Source organism: Ursus americanus, chromosome 20 (assembly GCF_024610735.1).
Source record: "Ursus americanus isolate L20-20 chromosome 20, mUrsAme1.1.p, whole genome shotgun sequence".
NCBI lineage: Eukaryota > Metazoa > Chordata > Mammalia > Carnivora > Ursidae > Ursus > Ursus americanus.
Window position 1 is genome coordinate 38824679 of NC_142146.1, and position 19374 is coordinate 38844052.

The 19374-nt window shown below is 34.2% G+C and overlaps 1 protein-coding gene across 4 annotated transcripts in view; it reads left to right on the forward strand.

The window, feature by feature from the left end:
- The window catches only part of U2SURP (U2 snRNP associated SURP domain containing), a 52523-nt gene that overhangs the window by 15899 nt on the left and 17250 nt on the right, over positions 1 to 19374 (forward strand). For 2 of the 4 annotated variants that reach the window (XM_087870265.1, XM_087870263.1), the window contains exons 7-20: positions 1828 to 1895; positions 2476 to 2570; positions 2654 to 2689; positions 2780 to 2862; positions 4470 to 4635; positions 4820 to 5031; positions 5962 to 6005; positions 9097 to 9201; positions 10281 to 10351; positions 10426 to 10585; positions 11914 to 12076; positions 12500 to 12579; positions 13481 to 13568; positions 14533 to 14655. In XM_087870265.1, coding sequence (XP_087726391.1) covers positions 1828 to 1895; positions 2476 to 2570; positions 2654 to 2689; positions 2780 to 2862; positions 4470 to 4635; positions 4820 to 5031; positions 5962 to 6005; positions 9097 to 9201; positions 10281 to 10351; positions 10426 to 10585; positions 11914 to 12076; positions 12500 to 12579; positions 13481 to 13568; positions 14533 to 14655 — 1494 coding nt within the window. Of the gene's footprint in view, positions 1 to 1827; positions 1896 to 2475; positions 2571 to 2653; positions 2690 to 2779; positions 2863 to 4469; positions 4636 to 4819; positions 5032 to 5961; positions 6006 to 9096; positions 9202 to 10280; positions 10352 to 10425; positions 10586 to 11913; positions 12077 to 12499; positions 12580 to 13480; positions 13569 to 14532; positions 14656 to 19374 lie in introns of those variants that run through there. The other 2 variants (XM_087870264.1, XM_087870266.1) reach the window with 2 other exon arrangements.

Below are 19374 nucleotides of genomic sequence, written 5' to 3' on the forward strand. Positions count from 1 at the left end.
GGATCACGCCCTGAGCCGAAGGCAGGCGCTTAACCGCTGTGCCACCCAGGCGCCCCTCTTGTGTGACTTTTAAAATAGCTCTGAAAGCAATGCAATGGAAAAAAGCAATTTTATTGAGATGTAATTCACATACCATAAAACTTACTCTTCTAAAGTATATAGTTATTTTTTAAAGTGTATTCACAGTTGTGCAACAATCACTAATCTCTAATTTCAGAACATTTTTATTACCCCAGAAAGAAACTTTATACCTATTTTTAGTCATCCCCTACCCCTGGCAACCACCAATCTACTTTTTGTCTGTTTGGATTTGCCTGTTTAGGACATTTCATGCAGATGGAATCATACAACGTGTGGCCTTTTGTTTCTGGCTTCTTTACTTAGCATAATATTTCAAGGTTCATCTGTATTCCAGCACAGACTAGTACTTCATTCTTTTTTATAGTTGAATAATATTCTATTTTATGGGTATAGCACATACTGTTTATCCATCTATTACTTGATATTTGGGTTGTCTCCACTTTTTAGCCATTATGAATAATGTTGCTATAAACATTTGTGGACTTACTTATTCAGTTCTCTTTTATATACCTAGACATGGAATTGCTGGGTCATACGGCGATTATTTGTTTAACCTTTTGAGAAACTGCCAAAACTCTTTCCAAATTAGTTGTACCATTTTACAGTCCCATCAGCATCGTATGAGGGTTCTAATTTTTACACGTCTTTACCAACACTTGTTAAAATTGTCTCTCTCTTTTTTCCTTAAGATTATTTATTTATTTATTTATTAGAGAGAGGGGGAGAGCACAAGTAGGCAGAGTGGCAGGCAGAGAGAGAGAGGGAGAAGCAGGCTATCCGCTGAGCTGGGAGCCCAATGCAGGGCTCGATCCCAGAACCCTGGGATTCTGGGATTCATGACCTGAGCCAAAGGCAGCCGCTTAACCGACTGAGCCACTCATGTGCCCCTAAAATTGTCTATTTTAAAAATTTTAGTCATCTTACTGGTCTTTGTCCATTATCGATAGTGTCCTTTGAAACACAAAAGGTTTTAATTGTGATGAAGTAGAGTTTATCAGTTTTTTTTTTTACTTTGCTTATGCTTTTGATGTCATATCTAAGAAACCATTGCCTCATTCAAAGTCATGAAGATTTATTTATTCCTGTGTTTTTCTCTTAGAGTTCTATAGTTTTAGTGCTTTAATTTAGGTATGTGAGTCATTTGAGTTAATTTTTGTGTGTGGTGTGAAGAAGAGGTCCAACTTCACTTTTTCTTGCATGTGGATATTGAATTGTTCTCTCACTATTTGTGAGAAAAGGCTATTTTCCCCCATTGAATTTTTTTGGCACTTTTTAAGAGAGGGATTTCAAAAGCAGTTTTAAAAGAGGAGTTTCAAAGCTGTTACTGATTATTTCAATAATTCATAGTCTTCCTAAGGTGATTGTTTTGAAGAAGTGCATATTTTTGGTAGTTGCTCATGGCAGTTACTTGGCAGTTAGTTATGTTCATTAGTTTTGCTCCCTGTTGCCTTCTAATAATATTCAGGTCTAAGTAGCACAGGCTTTTGGGAAATAAAGTCTGCGGTTCCTTTATCTTAACACTATTGCTTGTCATTTTCTATAATTGCTTTAATAATTGAATTGTTAAATTTTTAATTCAAGAGAACAGGAAGGAAGTGCAGTGAGAACAGAAGCATTCTTTTTAATTTAAATAATAGAACACAATTGACAAGAAAATAAAAATTATTTAAAATGACCTGATTATTGAGCCATTAGTTTTGTTTGACCGTGTTTTGTTTGAAGTATAACTTGTCATATCCTTCATAGCCACTGAAGAAAGGGGAGAAAGAAAAGAAAAAAAGCAATTTGGAACTCTTCAAAGAAGAATTGAAACAGTAAGTTTTATAGTGTGGAGAATGGCTGTCATAGGTATATTGAACTGATACTTACAGATGCAGGTATGAAGAATGTAGTGTACCGGTTAGTTATCACAAACTGCCTTACCAATGATGAGGTTGTTTTAGATATTATAGTGATTTTTTTTTAGGGTATGTTTGGAAATGATTGAGCATTTCATCCAGCATCTAGGTTGGTAGCATAATACGGATGCAATTCAATTGATTTATCTAATGTCCGGAGTCCTGTTTGCAGTGGAAACAATGTAGTCACTGAGATGGGGTGAGGAGCGAGCAAACTTAACCAAGAAAGGACAAAAATCAGCGGTTTTAATGTTGAATTTCCTTCTCACCTTAGAAGTGAGCTTTGTATTCTAATGCTTGCATGACATGTCAGAAATTTGCTTATAATGACTGTTACAGCTGAGGGACTCTCTATTCTTGGTTGTTAGTACTGGCATTTAATTACTCACAAATATTTCAAGTTACATGAACATAGTACCTGGATAAGTTGTATTCTTAATAAATGTGAATGAACGACTTTTGCCTCATTATTAGTGATTATAAATGTTTTCAACAGAATTCAGGAAGAGCGTGATGAGAGACATAAAACAAAAGGCAGGTTAAGCCGATTTGAGCCACCTCAGTCAGATTCTGATGGTCAGCGTCGTTCCAGTAAGTGGCATTTATTTTAATGTTTATATTTGTGATTAACTATTCTAAAAACTAAGAATTGTTTTCTTTTCCCCCTTTTTAAGTGGATGCGCCTTCAAGAAGAAATAGATCATCTGGTGGTAATACAGTTTTTTGCTTTTTTAATTAGTAGAAATTGTCCAAACTTTGTATTTTGCAGGTTATAATTTTTTTCTCCCTCTTTGTCCTAGTTCTTGACGATTATGCACCTGGCTCACATGATGTAGGAGATCCAAGCACTACTAATTTATATCTTGGAAACATTAATCCACAGGTAATATTAGAAAAGTTAGATGAATGTTAGCTTATATTCTTTATAATTATGGAAGAAAACTGCTTTGTCAATAAAAAATAAAGTAAAAAATCTGAAGTAAGCAAATTTGAAGGAACCTAGAGACTATCTTATAAAATTATCTTATAAAATTGAGCCTTACTGGTATGGGCTGAATTGTCTTGCTACAATTCTTAAGGCCTTATCTCCTCTTTCTGTAACTTGACTATCTGAATTTGAAATGTCTTACTGTGTACTGATATTATTATTTATCAAATCAGGATGTGACCAATGGTGGACAGTGTTCTTTTGAGACTACCCTCTTATTTATAGCTTGCTTCCTTAATGGACATCCTTTTTCTATTTTCTCTTCATGATCACAGACTAGTAATTTGTTCTTCTGTCTTTTATATTTTAATTCTTTTCATCACTTCAGTGTTACTTGTGTTATGAGGAATATAGTGGTTGTTATATGTAATATGCTTTTTTTAAAAATTATGGTTTTTTTTGTTTTTTTTTCTTTTTCTTTTTGTTTTTTTAAAAGATTTTTTATTTATTTGACAGAGATAGAGATAGCCAGCGAGAGAGGGAACACAAGCAGGGGGAGTGGGAGAGGAAGAAGCAAGCTTCAAGCAGAGGAGCCTGATGTGGGGCTTGATCCCAGAATGCCAGGATCACACCCTGAGCCGAAGGCAGACGCTTAACGACTGCGCCACCCAGGCGCCCCATGTTTTTTTTTTTTAAAGATTTTATTTATTTGATGGGGCGCCTGGGTGGCTTAGTCAGTTAAGCGTCTGCCTTCGGCTCAGGTCATGATCCCGGGGTCCTGGGATCTAGCCCCGCCTTGGGCTCCCTGCTCAGCGGGGAGCATGCTTCTCCCTTTCCCTCTGCCACTCCCCCTGCTTATGCTCTCTCTCTCTTTGTGTCGTCCCCCGTCCCCCCCCCCCCCCCCCCGGTCAAATGGGAGGGGCAGAGGGAGAGGGAGAAGCCTGCTGAGCAGGGAGCCCAACATGGGGTTCCATCCCTGGACCCTGGTATCATGACCTGAGCCGAAGGCAGACACCCAACCAACTGAGCCACCCAGGCACCCAAAATTATATATGTTTTGGACCTCATTGTGTATTTACCATTTTCTCTTTTCTCTCTTCTGAATTACATTGGATGCTAGAAAAAGAAAAAGTGATTAGGTGCTTTTTTTCTTTCATCATCATGATGTACTTTCTCCTTGCCTTAAATGTGATAATCAGAGCTGACTAAAAATTGTTGCTAAATTCCTAAATAAACCGCTGCCGAAGAACAGCATCTGAAGATGCAGGATCTCAAAAGGAGCAGCAGGAGAGGTAGAGGTGTACTTTTCTTTTGCCACCCAGCCTGTTCACCCTGATCACTTATTTGTGTTTCTGGTATGAAAAGATTTGTGAATGTCTCCCGAGGGCAAGATTTTACCTATATAGGGTCTTAGTACTTGAATGGAAAGTTGTGGCATTAATAGGTCTCACTGTTGATTTTGTAAAAATTTGCTTTCTGTCACATAGACTTCTTCCCCCCTTTTTTCTGCATACTAGAAAAATATTTATGCCTTATATATTTATTTTTATGCCTTTTAATAGATGAATGAAGAAATGCTTTGTCAAGAATTTGGAAGATTTGGACCGTTAGCCAGTGTGAAAATTATGTGGCCTAGAACTGATGAAGAAAGAGCAAGAGAGAGAAATTGTGGCTTTGTGGCCTTTATGAATAGAAGAGATGCTGAAAGAGCTTTAAAAAATTTAAATGGTAAAGTTTTTATTGTCTACTACAGAATTCAGACTTTTTTCCTGGTTCTGAAAAGTATAAAAACTCTAGGGAAAAAATGGACCAGAAATGGAAAGGTTAAACATGGAAGTTAATTCAAATTAACGAAAGTCTTTTATTTTCTTTTGAGAATTACCCCGGTGACCTTTCTTTTCTTTTTTTGCAGGAAAGATGATTATGTCTTTTGAAATGAAGTTAGGTTGGGGTAAAGCTGTGCCTATTCCTCCACATCCAATATACATTCCGCCTTCCATGATGGAACATACGCTTCCCCCACCTCCATCAGGACTGCCTTTTAATGCGCAGCCTAGAGAGAGGTTAAAAAACCCCAATGCTCCAATGTTACCGCCACCTAAAAACAAGGAGGATTTTGAGAAGGTAATTTAAAAAATGTACATAGGGCCGCATCTAATTTGTAAATACTAAATCTGTGGTAGTATTTCTTTTCAATAATTTTATAGAAAATGTGTGTGTAATTCTGTTTGACAACTCTTAAAGAAATAAGTAGATGTGTTCCCTGCCTTAGCCCATGGAAACCCTGTATTGAAATACTAGGTCATATTTTTTATTTGTGGCTACCATTCCTTTTTTGACCATTTAAGTTTTTTTTCTCTTTGTCCACTGTTGTACCCAGGTTGCTTAAGTGCAGTATCTAAATTTACTTTGTTCTGAGAAAGTGTTACTTTGTATTTGGTTAAGTGACTTTTCAATTAGAAAGATCTAAATACTTAAACTGTTTGGATGGCTGCTAGCTAACTTAGTTCTCAAGATCTGACGTATTAGAGTATTTGAGAGCATATGTGGTTTTTAAAAAAGCAGTTAACTACTCTAGTAAAAGCAAAGGGTGAGTATTTTCTTTTTATTAAACATAAAACCAACTTAATTTCAAGTTTATAAGAATTTGTTGGTTCTATTATGAAATAATTACACTTAAAATGACAGGGCTGGTTTTAAAGGCTTGGGAACAAAGTAGCAAACTATATGGTCAGAGGCAAACAGTTAATTATTTCACAAATTAAAATCTTTATCTGATAATTCTCAGTGTAGTACCTATTTCCGTGCATTGATGTGCATTCTGGCAGGAATGTTCTGATTCTTTGCATTTGGTGAACATTTATTGTTCACTGAACACATCCATTTGCATTTATGTAATTGCTTAGTGTATAATTACTTCAAATGCAGTGATTGCCTGCAAAACTTGTGATTAGATGTGTAGTGTTTTCAATGCATTATGTATATTTTTGCTTGTTACTTGTTAACAATACTCACATATTCTATGTTTATTATCTGATGTGACTTCATATACAGACTCTGTCGCAAGCCATAGTCAAAGTGGTTATCCCAACAGAAAGGTACATGTTTTTCTTTATTATTACTGATCTAAATATAGACAATATCCCCTTCTGAATTAAAAAAAAAAATGGTGTTGAGGAAAAGGTAATATCTTGACTGAGCAATGGTTCCTTCCCAGTACTTTTTGGGGGGATATGTGACTAACTTTAGTATACTTTGCAATTTTATGTCATTATCTTTTTGTTTTTATTGTTACCAAAGTAGGGAAGTTTATAGCTTTAGTAGTTAGAATGTGTTTGTTAGATTTAATCTGGAGTTGTTAGTCTAATAATATTCAGACTATTGTTATGGGAAAATAGGTGTTTTAAATGTATCTTAAATTGTATATTATGTTACAATTTGACCCAATCTGTTTTTTTCTCTTGGTTCCTGTTTGATTTGCAACCTTAGTTTGAGTTCTCCTTACTGAAGGGCATAGCTTTGGTTTTTTTCTAATTGATTAGGAATTCCTATTATTTTCATGAACACTCAACATACTAGAAATTTTTTTTCATGGTAACAAAGGTATTTGGAATTCTTTTATTTTCCTTTCTTCCCTTTTTTTTCTTTTTCAACATAATGATAAAGCAGAAGAATTCATGCTCTAGGTATGCTCTTGCTCAGTCAAGCTAAGCCTTTTCCCAAACACAGGAACACAACACTGGTTGAATAATAAATGAACACAAAAGAATACCAAATTCTCTTTGACATTGGCCTTGGTGAGCAACACCAGCTGAACTGTCTGCGGCAGCGGGGGACCAGGAAAACATCATGGGATGGATTGGGAAAGTATACAGTTTTTGACCAGACATTGGTACGATCGACTCCAATAAATGTGGTTTTATTATAACTGAGAGACAATTTTTTGGTTTTTTTTTTTTGTTATTGTTGCCCAGAGTAAGATAATTGCCATTTTAAAATAAAATAATGCACTTTAAGATATATCATCTTTGTGTACTACACTGTTTCATTCTGATAGAAAAGTCATCCTTTTAAAAATGATGTTAAATACACAATCTTTAAGGAAAAAGTGTGATTACAATTCTTTAATAATCTTGAATTCAAGTTAGCAACAACTAATTGTCAGATTTTGATTTTAAATAATCACATGAAATATTTTAAAACTTTTAAGCTTTAAATTTTCTAAAAATACATTTTATCAGTTTACAAGCCTGTTTAAAACTATAGTGGGTTATTTTTCCACTGATAAAAAAGCATTCACAGGAAAGTATTTTTGTAGTATTCAAAAAGCATATTCCAGTAGTAGCTTTACATGTGACTCAGCTTATTTCTAAACTAAATTTTGAGTATACATTTTGTTGAAAAGTCTTAACTCACCATTACAGTGAATCCTTTGTTTTAAACTTGCTAAACCACTTTTCATTTATAATATGCAAGTCAAGTTGCGTTTGACTTAATTCATACAAGTTTCTGAATGTATAGTATTTGTCCCCCAGTAATTGATTTTATATATTATGATATTTACATAAAATTTCCCTTCACTTTAATTTGACACATACCATTGGGAGTTCTGGAACTGAATCTTAACTTTATATTATCTCCCTTCCCTCCAAATAATATCATTAACTATATGGATGCTGAGAATACATTGTCATTTGGATAATAAGAACTGCATATTTGCAGAGTAATTAATACTTCTGTGAAAGAAAAATAATTTTTAGATACAAAATTAAGTGTTGCTTTTGGTTTTTTGTTTTAACAATTTGAGGTTGAGTTAGTAGTTTTAAATATTTAGTTTCCCCTCTATTAAAGATTTAAACTTTCATATAATTTTTTTGATCTAGAGGAGGTCAAAAAAATTAATTTTTTTCACTGTATAGAGATTTTAGTGTCCATTTAAGTAGGTTTGTTTGAAATGGGAGAAAATAATTACAATGACCATGAGATAAATTATTTTATTGTTTATGTACTCTGCAGCAGGGCATTATAGAGCCAAAAAAATCTGTCTTATTCTATAACTATATATTTATTTATATTCCAGCAATTACATGAACTTAATTTGAGCTGGGAATGCTAAAGGTGTAATTTAGTGTGTGCCTTGTACCAAGAGCCAATATCCTTTTGCTTTCCCCAATTTCTATTTGCCTACTCTGTATGCTGGGGGACTGGTGAAGTGAGAAATCAAAAGCAGCTTATAATAAGCTGAGTCATTTTGCTTGATGCTATAATTAATGTCTAAAATAATGTTTAAATCACATGATTTTAGGACCTAGATTTTAAAAATAAAGATTTTCTATGAGCCCAACCAATAATATGACTGTGCTAAAAAGTTACACGTTTCTTCTTGTCTTAAATATTGGAAAGTAAATGTTATGAAAAATGGGAGAGGCATCTCACCATGTCCCGTATTTTGGAATATTTTGGAAAGAGGACTCCATTTAAGGCTTTGGCAATATAATTGCTTCATTGAGTCATAATACGCAGGCAGAATTATACATGTCATGAGTTGTGTGAACCAGTTTGAAGTGTGATCCAAAGGGATGTTGCCTCATTAAAGGTCAGATTCAATAAAAACTCCATCTGCTATATGTGTACCAGAAAAGCACAAGAGTTGGATGGATTTTTTATTAAATCAGGCCTTAACACTTGTTAAATAGTTTGCATTTTTTATATAGTCATGTAAATAACATTTCAGTGCCACCACAAAGGTGCTTGGTTTAGGCATATTTTCTTTTAAAACAGATAGTGTGTAAGTTTTTAGATGGCTATGATAACATGTAAGCTCTGAGTTTACTCATTTTATATATTTGCAGCTTTCCAATTAGTTGTGATTCATAATGTAATGTTTTGCATTTGGAAAATAAAAATTAAGTGGCATTTAGAAAAAAATCTTTATTGCTATGAAGCTGTGTTGTGGTTTCCCACCCTCCCTTCGTCTTTCCTTCCCTTCCCACTCCCCTATCCCCATTGTCCCACTCCCTCTTAATGCACAAGGCATTAACATATGCTCCAGGTTATTTTTTTGGTATAAAATTTTGTATTAGTCAGCAGAATAATCTTTTTCTGCACAATTATAGTAACTTAGGTCAAGTATAGTTTTATATAGTGGTAGGTCTGAATCCATTTTCTTTAACTGTGTTGTTGTTGTAGGAATTTGCTCGCCCTGATACATCGAATGATAGAGTTTGTTGTACGTGAAGGGCCAATGTTTGAAGCTATGATTATGAACAGAGAAATCAACAATCCTATGTTCAGGTGTGCATTTACATTATGTAAAATATACATATAATAGAAAATGTACTGTTTTGCCATTTTAACATGTATAGTTGAATGGCATCAAGTGCATTCACATTTTTGAGCAAACCACTACCATTGTCTATCTCCAGAAATTTTCTCATCTCCCATAACTGAAATTGTACCCCTTAAACAATAATTCCCCATTCCCTGGGTCCTCCAGCCTCTGGTAGCCACCATTCTATTTTCTGTCTCTTTGAATTTGTTTACTCTAGTCAACTCATATAAGTGGAATCGAATCATTCAGTACTTTGAGACTCGCTTATTTCATTTAGCATAGTGTCTTCAGGGTTCGTCCATGTTGAAGCATGTGTAAGAATTTCCTTACCTTTTAAAGCTGAGTAATAGTCCATTGCATGTATATACCACATTTTTTTTTTATCCTCAGGTGTGCATTTAAAAAATACTTTTTACTTATTTTTTGGAGCTAAAAATATTTCCAAGAATAAAGTTCTACAAGTACGGGGTTATTTTTGCAATGGGGTGAGAAGGTAGCTTTAGTAATTAGACTAGATGTACCTGGGTCAGTTTTCTATCTGATTTTGATTTAAGTTAATTAAATAACATTGTTTTTAGCAGTCTCTAGGAGGAAAATACTACTCTTCATGTTTTTCGATGAAAGAGTCCTTCATAGTAGAACAGTAGAGCTTCATAGAATATTGCTTATCTTCTGAACAGATAACAGTATCTAAGACATTCATTTAACACTTCTAAGTCATTTAAAAACCACTGCTTTTGAAATTTCTGTCTTGGAAAAATCCATTGCCAGATATATCTGACATATAAGCATTCAATAAAATCGATTGTAAGACTCAGTAAGGTTGCATACCTTCTGAGTACTAATGTCAGTCACAAAGGCAGTGTGAGGGCTAGGGTGAGGAAGGGGATAGATGGCAGAAGGCAGTGGGTGGGGGTTTTTCTTCAGGGATCTTTGCTTTTGGTTTTATTTCAAATGAAATAGGCAAATAGTATTTCTCATTTGTTTATATTTACGTGAAGACACTTCTTTGTTAAGGAATATATTTATTTTTTTGTTTTAGGTTCTTATTTGAAAACCAGACACCAGCCCATGTTTACTATAGGTGGAAGCTTTATTCTATTCTGCAGGCAAGTGGAATCAATTACTTTGTTAATTTTGACCCTGAAGTATTTCACCTAATAACATTCTGGACATTTATTAGGGAGATTCTCCGACTAAGTGGCGGACAGAAGATTTTCGTATGTTCAAAAATGGATCTTTTTGGAGGCCACCACCGTTAAATCCATACCTGCATGGGATGTCAGAAGAGCAAGAAACAGAAGCTTTTGTAGAGGAGCCTAGTAAAAAGGGAGCACTTAAGGAAGAGTAAGAATTTTTTTCTTTTCCTGTTACATATTCAGAAAAGTTGCTTTAATAATCGCTTTAATTAATGATATTACTAAGATGTTAACCCTAAAATAAAATGTTTTTTCTTTTACTTGTGAATGTTTAAAATACATTTCTCATGTATTTGGTAATTTTAAACATCTCAGCGAGTGTAATTATGTGTCCTATTGACCTCTCTCTCTTCCTACTGGTAAAAAATAGTGATAATCTCTTAAGCAGTGATTCTCTAGCAGTGGAATACTTGTGACTCTTACAGAAATTACCTTGGGACCCTTAGAATTCTAGCCTCTCTGAATGCAACATTAAAGAGGAAAAAATTACTGTAGAGCTTTGTGAAGTTACATGGTTGATTATGCGGAGTCTTTCCACAAGAGTTGCAATGTGTGGCCACCATGAAAACATATTTTTTAGTGCTCAGTCAGTATGAGTACAGTGAAGTTAGTCTGGTTTAAGAAGCAGAAACAAATATAACTATTAAGAGGAAGTTCTGTATACCTCAGTGGGAAAAATTAGCTAAAAGATTATGGCATATAGGATTATATACTCCACTGAATAGTCTAAATCTTATATACTAGTTGCATTGATGCATTGTTTGTGAGAGCATTTGCTAATGGAGAGCTATATATATTTGAAGCGTATTTGCTTCTGCAGATGTATTTTCATCATTACTTTTGTCCAGGTCTGCAGACTCAGCCTACAGGCTAAATCTGGCTGCCTCCTGTTTTTGTAAACAAAGTTTTATTGGGACACAATCATGCTCCCCCCCCCCCATATGTTGTCTGTGGCTGCTTTGGTGTTAATAGCAGTGGAGTCAAGTAACTATGAGAGAGACGGTAGATGGTATGACTTGCAAAGCCTAAAATATTTACTCTCTGATTCTCACAAAGTTTGCCACCACCTGCTTTAGCCTGTTTCTGTCTGATGCAGAAGTGCTAAAGTAACTGACTTCCTTCAAAAGAGAGTGAAAAACATGAAGGCTTTTTTTTTTTTTATCCCCTCACTGTAATGGGATGATGGTACTGGGACACTCAAACACTCTTAAAAAAAATGCCCATAATTTAAAATTTACTTTATTTGTAAGCTAAAAGTCACTGAGATCCTTTATTCACGAGAAAATATTCTTCTCCCATGTAAGCTCTTCAAAGAAATGTAATATATTTGGGGGACTTAAATCAGATTTAACACGATTTAGTCTTCAGAATTTTATCCGAGTTGGTTTTAAAGAAATCAGTTTGTGAGCAGAAACTATAATGGCATTTGAAATTTGTATGTATAAATATTTATAAGTTAAAAACATTTGTATTCAGACAGAGGGACAAGTTAGAAGAAATCCTGCGGGGGTTAACTCCAAGGAAAAATGATATTGGAGATGCAATGGTTTTCTGTCTTAATAATGCTGAAGCTGCTGAAGAAATAGTGGATTGCATTACTGAGTCACTGTCCATCTTAAAGACACCCCTCCCCAAAAAGGTATGGGAATGATTTCTCTTTATGGAACATTTAATTAAGTAAAAGGAATTATAGTTGACTTCTTTTTTATTGAAATTGGTGTTTTTTTGTTTGTTTTGTTTTTGCATGAAGCACTTGACTGAAGAGATCTTCCCCATGCAGTCTTACTTTCCTCCTGTCTGGGGAAACTTGTTATGTTAATCAATACACAGGTTATCAACAGGTTGAAACGTAAATGAGTTACATATTTTATCCCTGCCAAAGTAGTGACTTGGGTAATGTTGAATTTCTTATAACTCTTCTAATTAGCTGTTATTGTTGTAGCCAAACATTAGCTGTATGCCACTGATTGCAAAAAATTTCAATATGAAATTTTTTCTAGATATATTATTTGCTGCTGGTTTTTATCTTTAATCACTTTTATGTTCTCTTTTGGTATTCTAGATTGCCAGATTATATTTGGTTTCTGATGTTTTGTATAACTCTTCAGCCAAAGTTGCCAATGCTTCATATTATAGAAAATTGTAAGTATAATGGTGTAAGCTGATATCCCTGAAATAAAACATTAAGGGTAAGGAATTCAGAAAAGAGGATTATTTGTTAATTAATAGTTTCAGTAATAAATAATTTGTATTTCTTCGTAGTTTGTAGAATTTTCTAAAAAATTGGTTTGCATTCATTAAACCACTTTAAGCTAAATGTTTAGTTTTCTTATCAGCTTTTTGATAAATTATACTAGAACAAATTAAGAGTTAAAAAATAACTTTATTTTTATTGCATATTTAGCCACTTGTGTAGTAAGTAAACTGAAACAATAGAAATAGTGGCAAGCATAAAGGAAGAGACCAAAGACAGAACATTTACTGTTTATAGAATCTGTGTTCTCTTTTGATTATCATTGTATTGGTTGTAGTTCACTGTGATTATTTTCCTAGGCAATAGGAAGTTATGTTGCTCTCTTATAATTAATATATAATTCTTCCTCAGAGTTCATTTTTGGTGTTTATTTTATGAATCAGGGAAACTTTTCTCTAGGAGCTGACTCTGAAATGAAATTTGGAGATGTGGGTCCTAATCTTAGCTCTGTTATTAGGGTTTTGGTTTTTGGTTTTTGGTTTTTTTACCTTGTCCAAGTCACTTTTCCCATTATAAAACAAAGAGGTCAGTTTAAGTAGCATAAAGTATCCTAAATGTAAAATTTCTTGTTAATCGAGGGAACTAATTCTTTGCGAGAGAATAACTCAGAATAAGGAGTTTAGTTATAGTTTTAAGAGTTTAGATACCTAGTTCTTGATTTTTAAAGAATTACTTTATAAGGTTTGTTTTTTTTTTAAGTTCAGGTGGGGTTTTCATTGGCTAGCATGCTGAAGTAGATAGGGGTTTTTAAATAAATTCTATTGTTAATATGTATTGCTTGAATTTCAGTTTTGAAACAAAGTTATGTCAGATATTTTCAGACCTCAATGCTACTTATCGTACAATTCAAGGCCATTTACAGTCTGAAAACTTTAAGGTATGTTTATTGTTTTATTTTTTCCCTAGTGTGAAACAGAGGGTAGGGGCTGGCAAGCACATTGGAGGGCTAGAAAAGTGCATAGGACAAGTATAAGACATAACATGCATCTTTCAGAAATTACTGCTTTAAAATTTACTGCCATTTTATCTTCAGTATCAAAAATGCCTGTAAGTTTGAAATATATTATGTAGTGTTACTTTGTTGGATGTTTGTTTTAGTTTGAAGTGTTTCATTTAAATGTTCTAAATATTAGTCTTTTCACAAAAAACATTCAGAACATCACTTGTTTTGTAATGGTATATATAATTTGGCTAGAGTAGGAACATAATTTTAGTTATTCATGTTTATATTCAGTTACTTTTTATAACCTCTTAGCTGTGGACCAATGTTAAGAAAACCCAAATAAAATACCTTGCATATAATGGAATAAATAGATACTATTTTCATGGGAGAAGACTTCTATTAAGGGAATTTTTAGCCTGGGAATTTAAACAACTCCAGTTAAAATTTTTTTGATCTTAATTTTGACCATAAATCAGACCTTATAGAAAAGTTTAGTAATGGGAAGGAGAAGTAGTATTAGCCAGAATCAGGAAAGTACTTCATTGGACCATAAAGGAATTTGGGTCAAAACTACCTTAATACCAATTTTCATAAATTTCTAACTATTATTCCCAGAATGTGGCCTGTGTGTACAACCAGTGGTATGGGACATTGATTTTAGGTAGTCAAGAGCTAAACGTAAAGTTACTGTTTCTTTTTCATTATATTTATTTCTTATTTCATTCCCTTTTAGTTAGAAGGTGACATTGATTTTTTAAAAATATGATGGTAGTTATTTTCTATCAAGGATGTTGGCGTAAAGGAAAATTCAGCAAATTGTGATGGCCATTCTCATGAAATGAAGTTTGAAACGTATTGCCTTAAATAATCATTTGTTGTCTTTTTCCTATTTATTTAGCAACGGGTAATGACCTGCTTCAGAGCATGGGAGGATTGGGCAATTTATCCCGAACCATTTTTGATCAAACTACAAAATATTTTCTTAGGACTTGTAAATATTATTGAAGAAAAGGAAACAGAGGTAGGCACTCAGTGTCTTTGTGTGATTATTTTAGAATTTATTTCTGGGGATGCTGTGGGGGTGTGGTATGTTACGAATGTGAGTAACATTTCTTTGAAAAATACCTACTGTTGACCACTAACTTGGGGGTTTTTGTTGCTGGAATTGTTGGGAGCCCAGGAGATGAAATGATGTATAATAGGAATTCTGTTTTGTGTCCTTATGTGAAAACTGGATGACTGCGTTTCCCCCAATCCCTGTATTTTTTTTTAATTATTGAAATATAGTTGACATACATTGTTATATTAGTTTCAGGTGTATAGCATAGTGATTCAGCAATTCTGTACATTACTTGATGGTCACCATGATAAGTGTAGTTACCAGACAATGTTATGACAGTATTATTGACTTTGTTCCTTATGCTATATTTCTAATCTCTGTGACTTATTTACTTTATAACTGGATGTTTGTGCATCTTAATCCCCCTCACCTATTTTGCTCCCTTCTGGCAACCACCAGTTCTCTGTGTTTAAGAGTCTGTTTTTTTTTGTTTTTTGTTTTTATTTTTTGGTCTGTTTGTTTTGGTTTTTAGATTCCATATATAAATGAGATTTTATTATCTTTCTCTGATATATTTCACTTAGCTTAATACCCTCTAGGTCCATCTCTTTTGTCATAAATGGCAAGAATCCATTCTTTTTGATGACTAACATTTGTGTGTGTGTATACATCACATCTTACCAGTTCATCTGTCAGTAGACACTTGGGTTATCTTCATATCTTGACTATTGTAAATAATGCTGAAATAAAAATAGGGGTGTGTGTATTTTTTCAAATTAGTGTTTTTGTTTTCTCTGAGTAAATATCCACCAGTGGAATTACTGGGTCATACGATACTTCTATTTTTAATTTCTTGAGGAATCTCCATACTGTTTTCCACAGTAGTTGCACCAGTTTACATTCTCACCAAAAAACAGTACACGATGGTTCCCTTTTCTCCACATCCTCGCCAAAACTTCTTATTTCTTATCTTTTGATCCTAGCCATTCTGACTGGTGTGAGGTGATACAGCTCCTTGTGGTTTTTTGATTTGCATCTTCCTGATGATTAGTGATTTTGAGCCTTCTTTCATGTGTCTTGGCAATCTCTGTGTCGTCTTTTGAAAAAATGTTTGTCAGGTTCTTTGCCCATTTGTTTATTGGATTATTTGTTTTATTTTGGTGTTGAGTTGTATGTTTTTAATGTATTTTGGATATTAACCCCTTATTGCAAACATCATCTCCCTTTGGTAGCTTGCCTCTTTGTTTTGTTGGTGGTTTCCTTTTCTGTGCAAAAGCTTTTTATTTTGGTAGTGTCCCAGTAGTTGATTTTCACTTTTGTTTCCCTTGCCTGGGGAGACATATCCATAAATTGTTGCTAAGGCCGGTGCCCAAGAGATTACCACCTATGTTTTGATGCAGTTTTATGGTTTCAGGTCTTACATTTAGGTCTTTAATCCATTTTGAGTTGACTTTTGTGTGTGGTGTAAAAAATTGGTTCAGTTTTGTTTCGTTGTATGTAGCTGTTCAGTTTTCTCAGCATTATTTATTGAAGAGACTTGTCTTTTCCTCTTTATATGTTCTTGCCTCTTTTGTCGTAAATTAATTGACCACATAGGTGTGGGTTTATTTCTGGGTATTTATCCTGTTCTTTTGATCTATGCGTCTATTTTTGTGCCAGTACCATCTTGGGTGTTTTGGTTTTTTTTTAAGATTTTATTTATTTATTTTAGCAGAGAGCACAAGCAGGGGAAGGAGCAGAAGGAGAGTCTTGGACAAGCAGACTCCCTGCTGAGCGTGGGGCCTGATGCCAGGCTCAGTCCCACCACCCCCAGATTGGAACCTGAACCAAAACCAAGAGTCAGACACTTAACTGACTGAGCCACCCAGGCACCCCAGTACTATCTTGTTTTGATGACTATAGCTTTGTATGTCTTGAAATCTGAGATTGTGGTACCTCCACCTTGTTCTTACCTTGCTTTGGCTATTTGAGATCTTTTGTGGTTCCATACAAATTTTAGGATTATTCTAGTTCTGTGAAAAATGCTGTTGGTATTTTGATGGAGATTGCATTGAATCTGTAGATTGCTTTCGGTAGTATGGACATTTTAACAATATTCTTTCAGTCCGTGAGCATGGAATATCTTTTAATTGGTTTCTGTCATCTTTAGTTTTTTTCATCAGTGTTTTATAGATTTCAGAATATGTCTTTCACGTCCTTGGTTAAATTTAATCTGAGGTCTTTTGTTCTCTATGGTGCCATTGTAAATGGGATTGTTTTCTTAATTTCTCTTTTGATTACTTCATTATTAGTGTATAGAAATGCAACAGATTTCTGTATATTGATTTTGTATCCTGCAACTTTGCTGCATTCATTTGTTCTAATTTTTCTAGTGGAATCTTTGGGGTTTTCTATGTGTAGAATGGTGTCATCTACAAATAACGACAGTTTTATTTCTCCCTACCAATTCGGATGCCTTTTATTTTTTTTTCTTACCTCATTGCTGTGGCTAGAACTTCCACTGCTACGTTGAATAAAAGTGTTGAGAGTGGACATCCTTGTCTTATTCCGATTTTAGAGAAAAGCCTTCAGTTTTTCACCATTGAGTATGATGTTAGCTGTGGGTTTTCATATATGGCCTTTATTAAGGCATGTTCCTTCTAAATCCACTTTGTTGAGAGTTTTTATTATGAATGAATATTGTATTTGTCTGATGCGTTTTCTGCCCCTACAGAGATAATCATATGGTTTTTGTCCATTCTCTTTTTAATGTGATGTATCCCATTGACTAATATTGAACCACCCTGGCATCGTAGGAATAAATCCCACTTGATTGTGGTGAAAGATTGTTTTAATGTATTGGTGGATTTGGTTTGCTAATATTTTATTGAGGATTTTTACCCCTGTGTTTATCAAGGATTTTGGCTATAGTGCTCTTCTTTTTTAGTGTCTTTGATTTTGGTATCAGAATAATGTTGGTCTTGTAGAATGAATTTGAAAGTTTTTCTTCCTTTTCTATTTTTTGAAATAGTTTGAGATGAATGAATAGGTAATAACTCTTCTTTAAATGTTTGATAGAGGGGCACCTGGTGGCTTAGTCAGTTAAGCGTCCGACTCTTGATTTCTGTTCAGGTCATGATCTCAGAGTTGTGAGATTGAGCCCTGCATCGTGGAGCAGGCGCGTGGAGCCTCCCCAGTGTGGAGCCTGCTTAGGATTATCTCTCTCCCTCTCCCTCTGCCTGTCCCCCCCTCTAAAAATAAACAAATAAATGTTTGATAGAATTCACCTGAAAAGCCATCTGGTCCTGAACTTTGTTTGGAGGTTTTTGATTGCTGATTCCGGTTTTGGAAGATTGTATGTATCTAGGAAGTTCCCCATTTCTGTGTTGTCAAGTTTGTTGGCATATGATTTTTCATAGTGTCCTCTTATAATCCGTTGTATTTCTGTGGTGTTGGTTGTTGTTTCTTCTCCTTCATTTTTGATTTTATTTATTTGAATCCTCTCTTTTTTTCTAGATGAGTCTGGTGAAAAGTTTATCAATTTTGTTTATCTTTTCAAAGAACCAGCACTTGGTTTAGTTGATTTTTTTTATTGTTTTCTTTTGTTTTTTGTTTTTTTTAGTTTCTATTTTGTTTATTTCTGCTCATCTTTAGTATTCCTTCTACTGGCTTTGGGCTTTGTTCTTTTTCTAGTTCCTTTACATGTAAGGTTTGATAGTTTGAGATTTTTTTGTTTCTTGAGGTAGGCCTGTATTGATGGAAATGTCCCTCTTAGAACTGCTTTTGCTATGTCCCAAAATTTTTGGACTGTTTTGTTGGGTTTTTTTTTTTTTTTTCCATTTTCATTTGTCTCCATGTATTTTTTGATTTCTTATGACTGGTGTTTTATTTGATGACATGAAAGATACATAATGTATTAGAAAAAAGTAAGTAATAGAGCAATATATATAGCATGATTTAATTTTATTAAAGTAGCTATATAAGTAAATACGTACATGAAGAGATGCACCACAATGGTAGCAAATTCTGTTCATCGCGATTCTGTTGCTTTTCACCTCATCAGTGTTTCGTGAATCCTTTATATTCATTTCTACCACCCTAATCCAATTATAGTTTCACTTTCACTCCTACAAGATCCTCCTAATTGGCCCTCCTGTTCCAAGCACATGGTCTTCATTTCAGTTTCTTAAATACACATTTCTTTCTACCATAGACCTTTTTAAATATTCATTTCTCCCTGTCTCTGAAACATCTCCTGTTTACCTGAGATCCTTCAGATGTCAGTTTAAGCAACGGCATTGAGCCTTCTCAGACCTCTTTAGGTGAAACCTACTTATCATACTTGAATAGTATAATATACCTCTTTGTTGTAGCAGTCAACATAGTTGCAGTTCTTTCTATATTGTGATTATATAATTGTCTGCGTTCCCCACCAAAAAAAATTCTGGTAAGCCCTATTACAGGAGCGACCAAGGGAACAAACTAATTTTTTCTCATCATTGTATGCTCAGTGCCTTACATGGTACCTGGCTTCAGTAAACACTTGGTAGATATTTCATAAATAATGAAAGAATGACTGCTTCTTTGTCAGACAGGAAGAGGATAGATTATATCCTAGTTATGTCCTCAACATTTTACCTGGGAATGTGGGTATCCAGCTGGTTGGTTTGTAACTGGATTGCAAATTAATCCTGTGGCAAT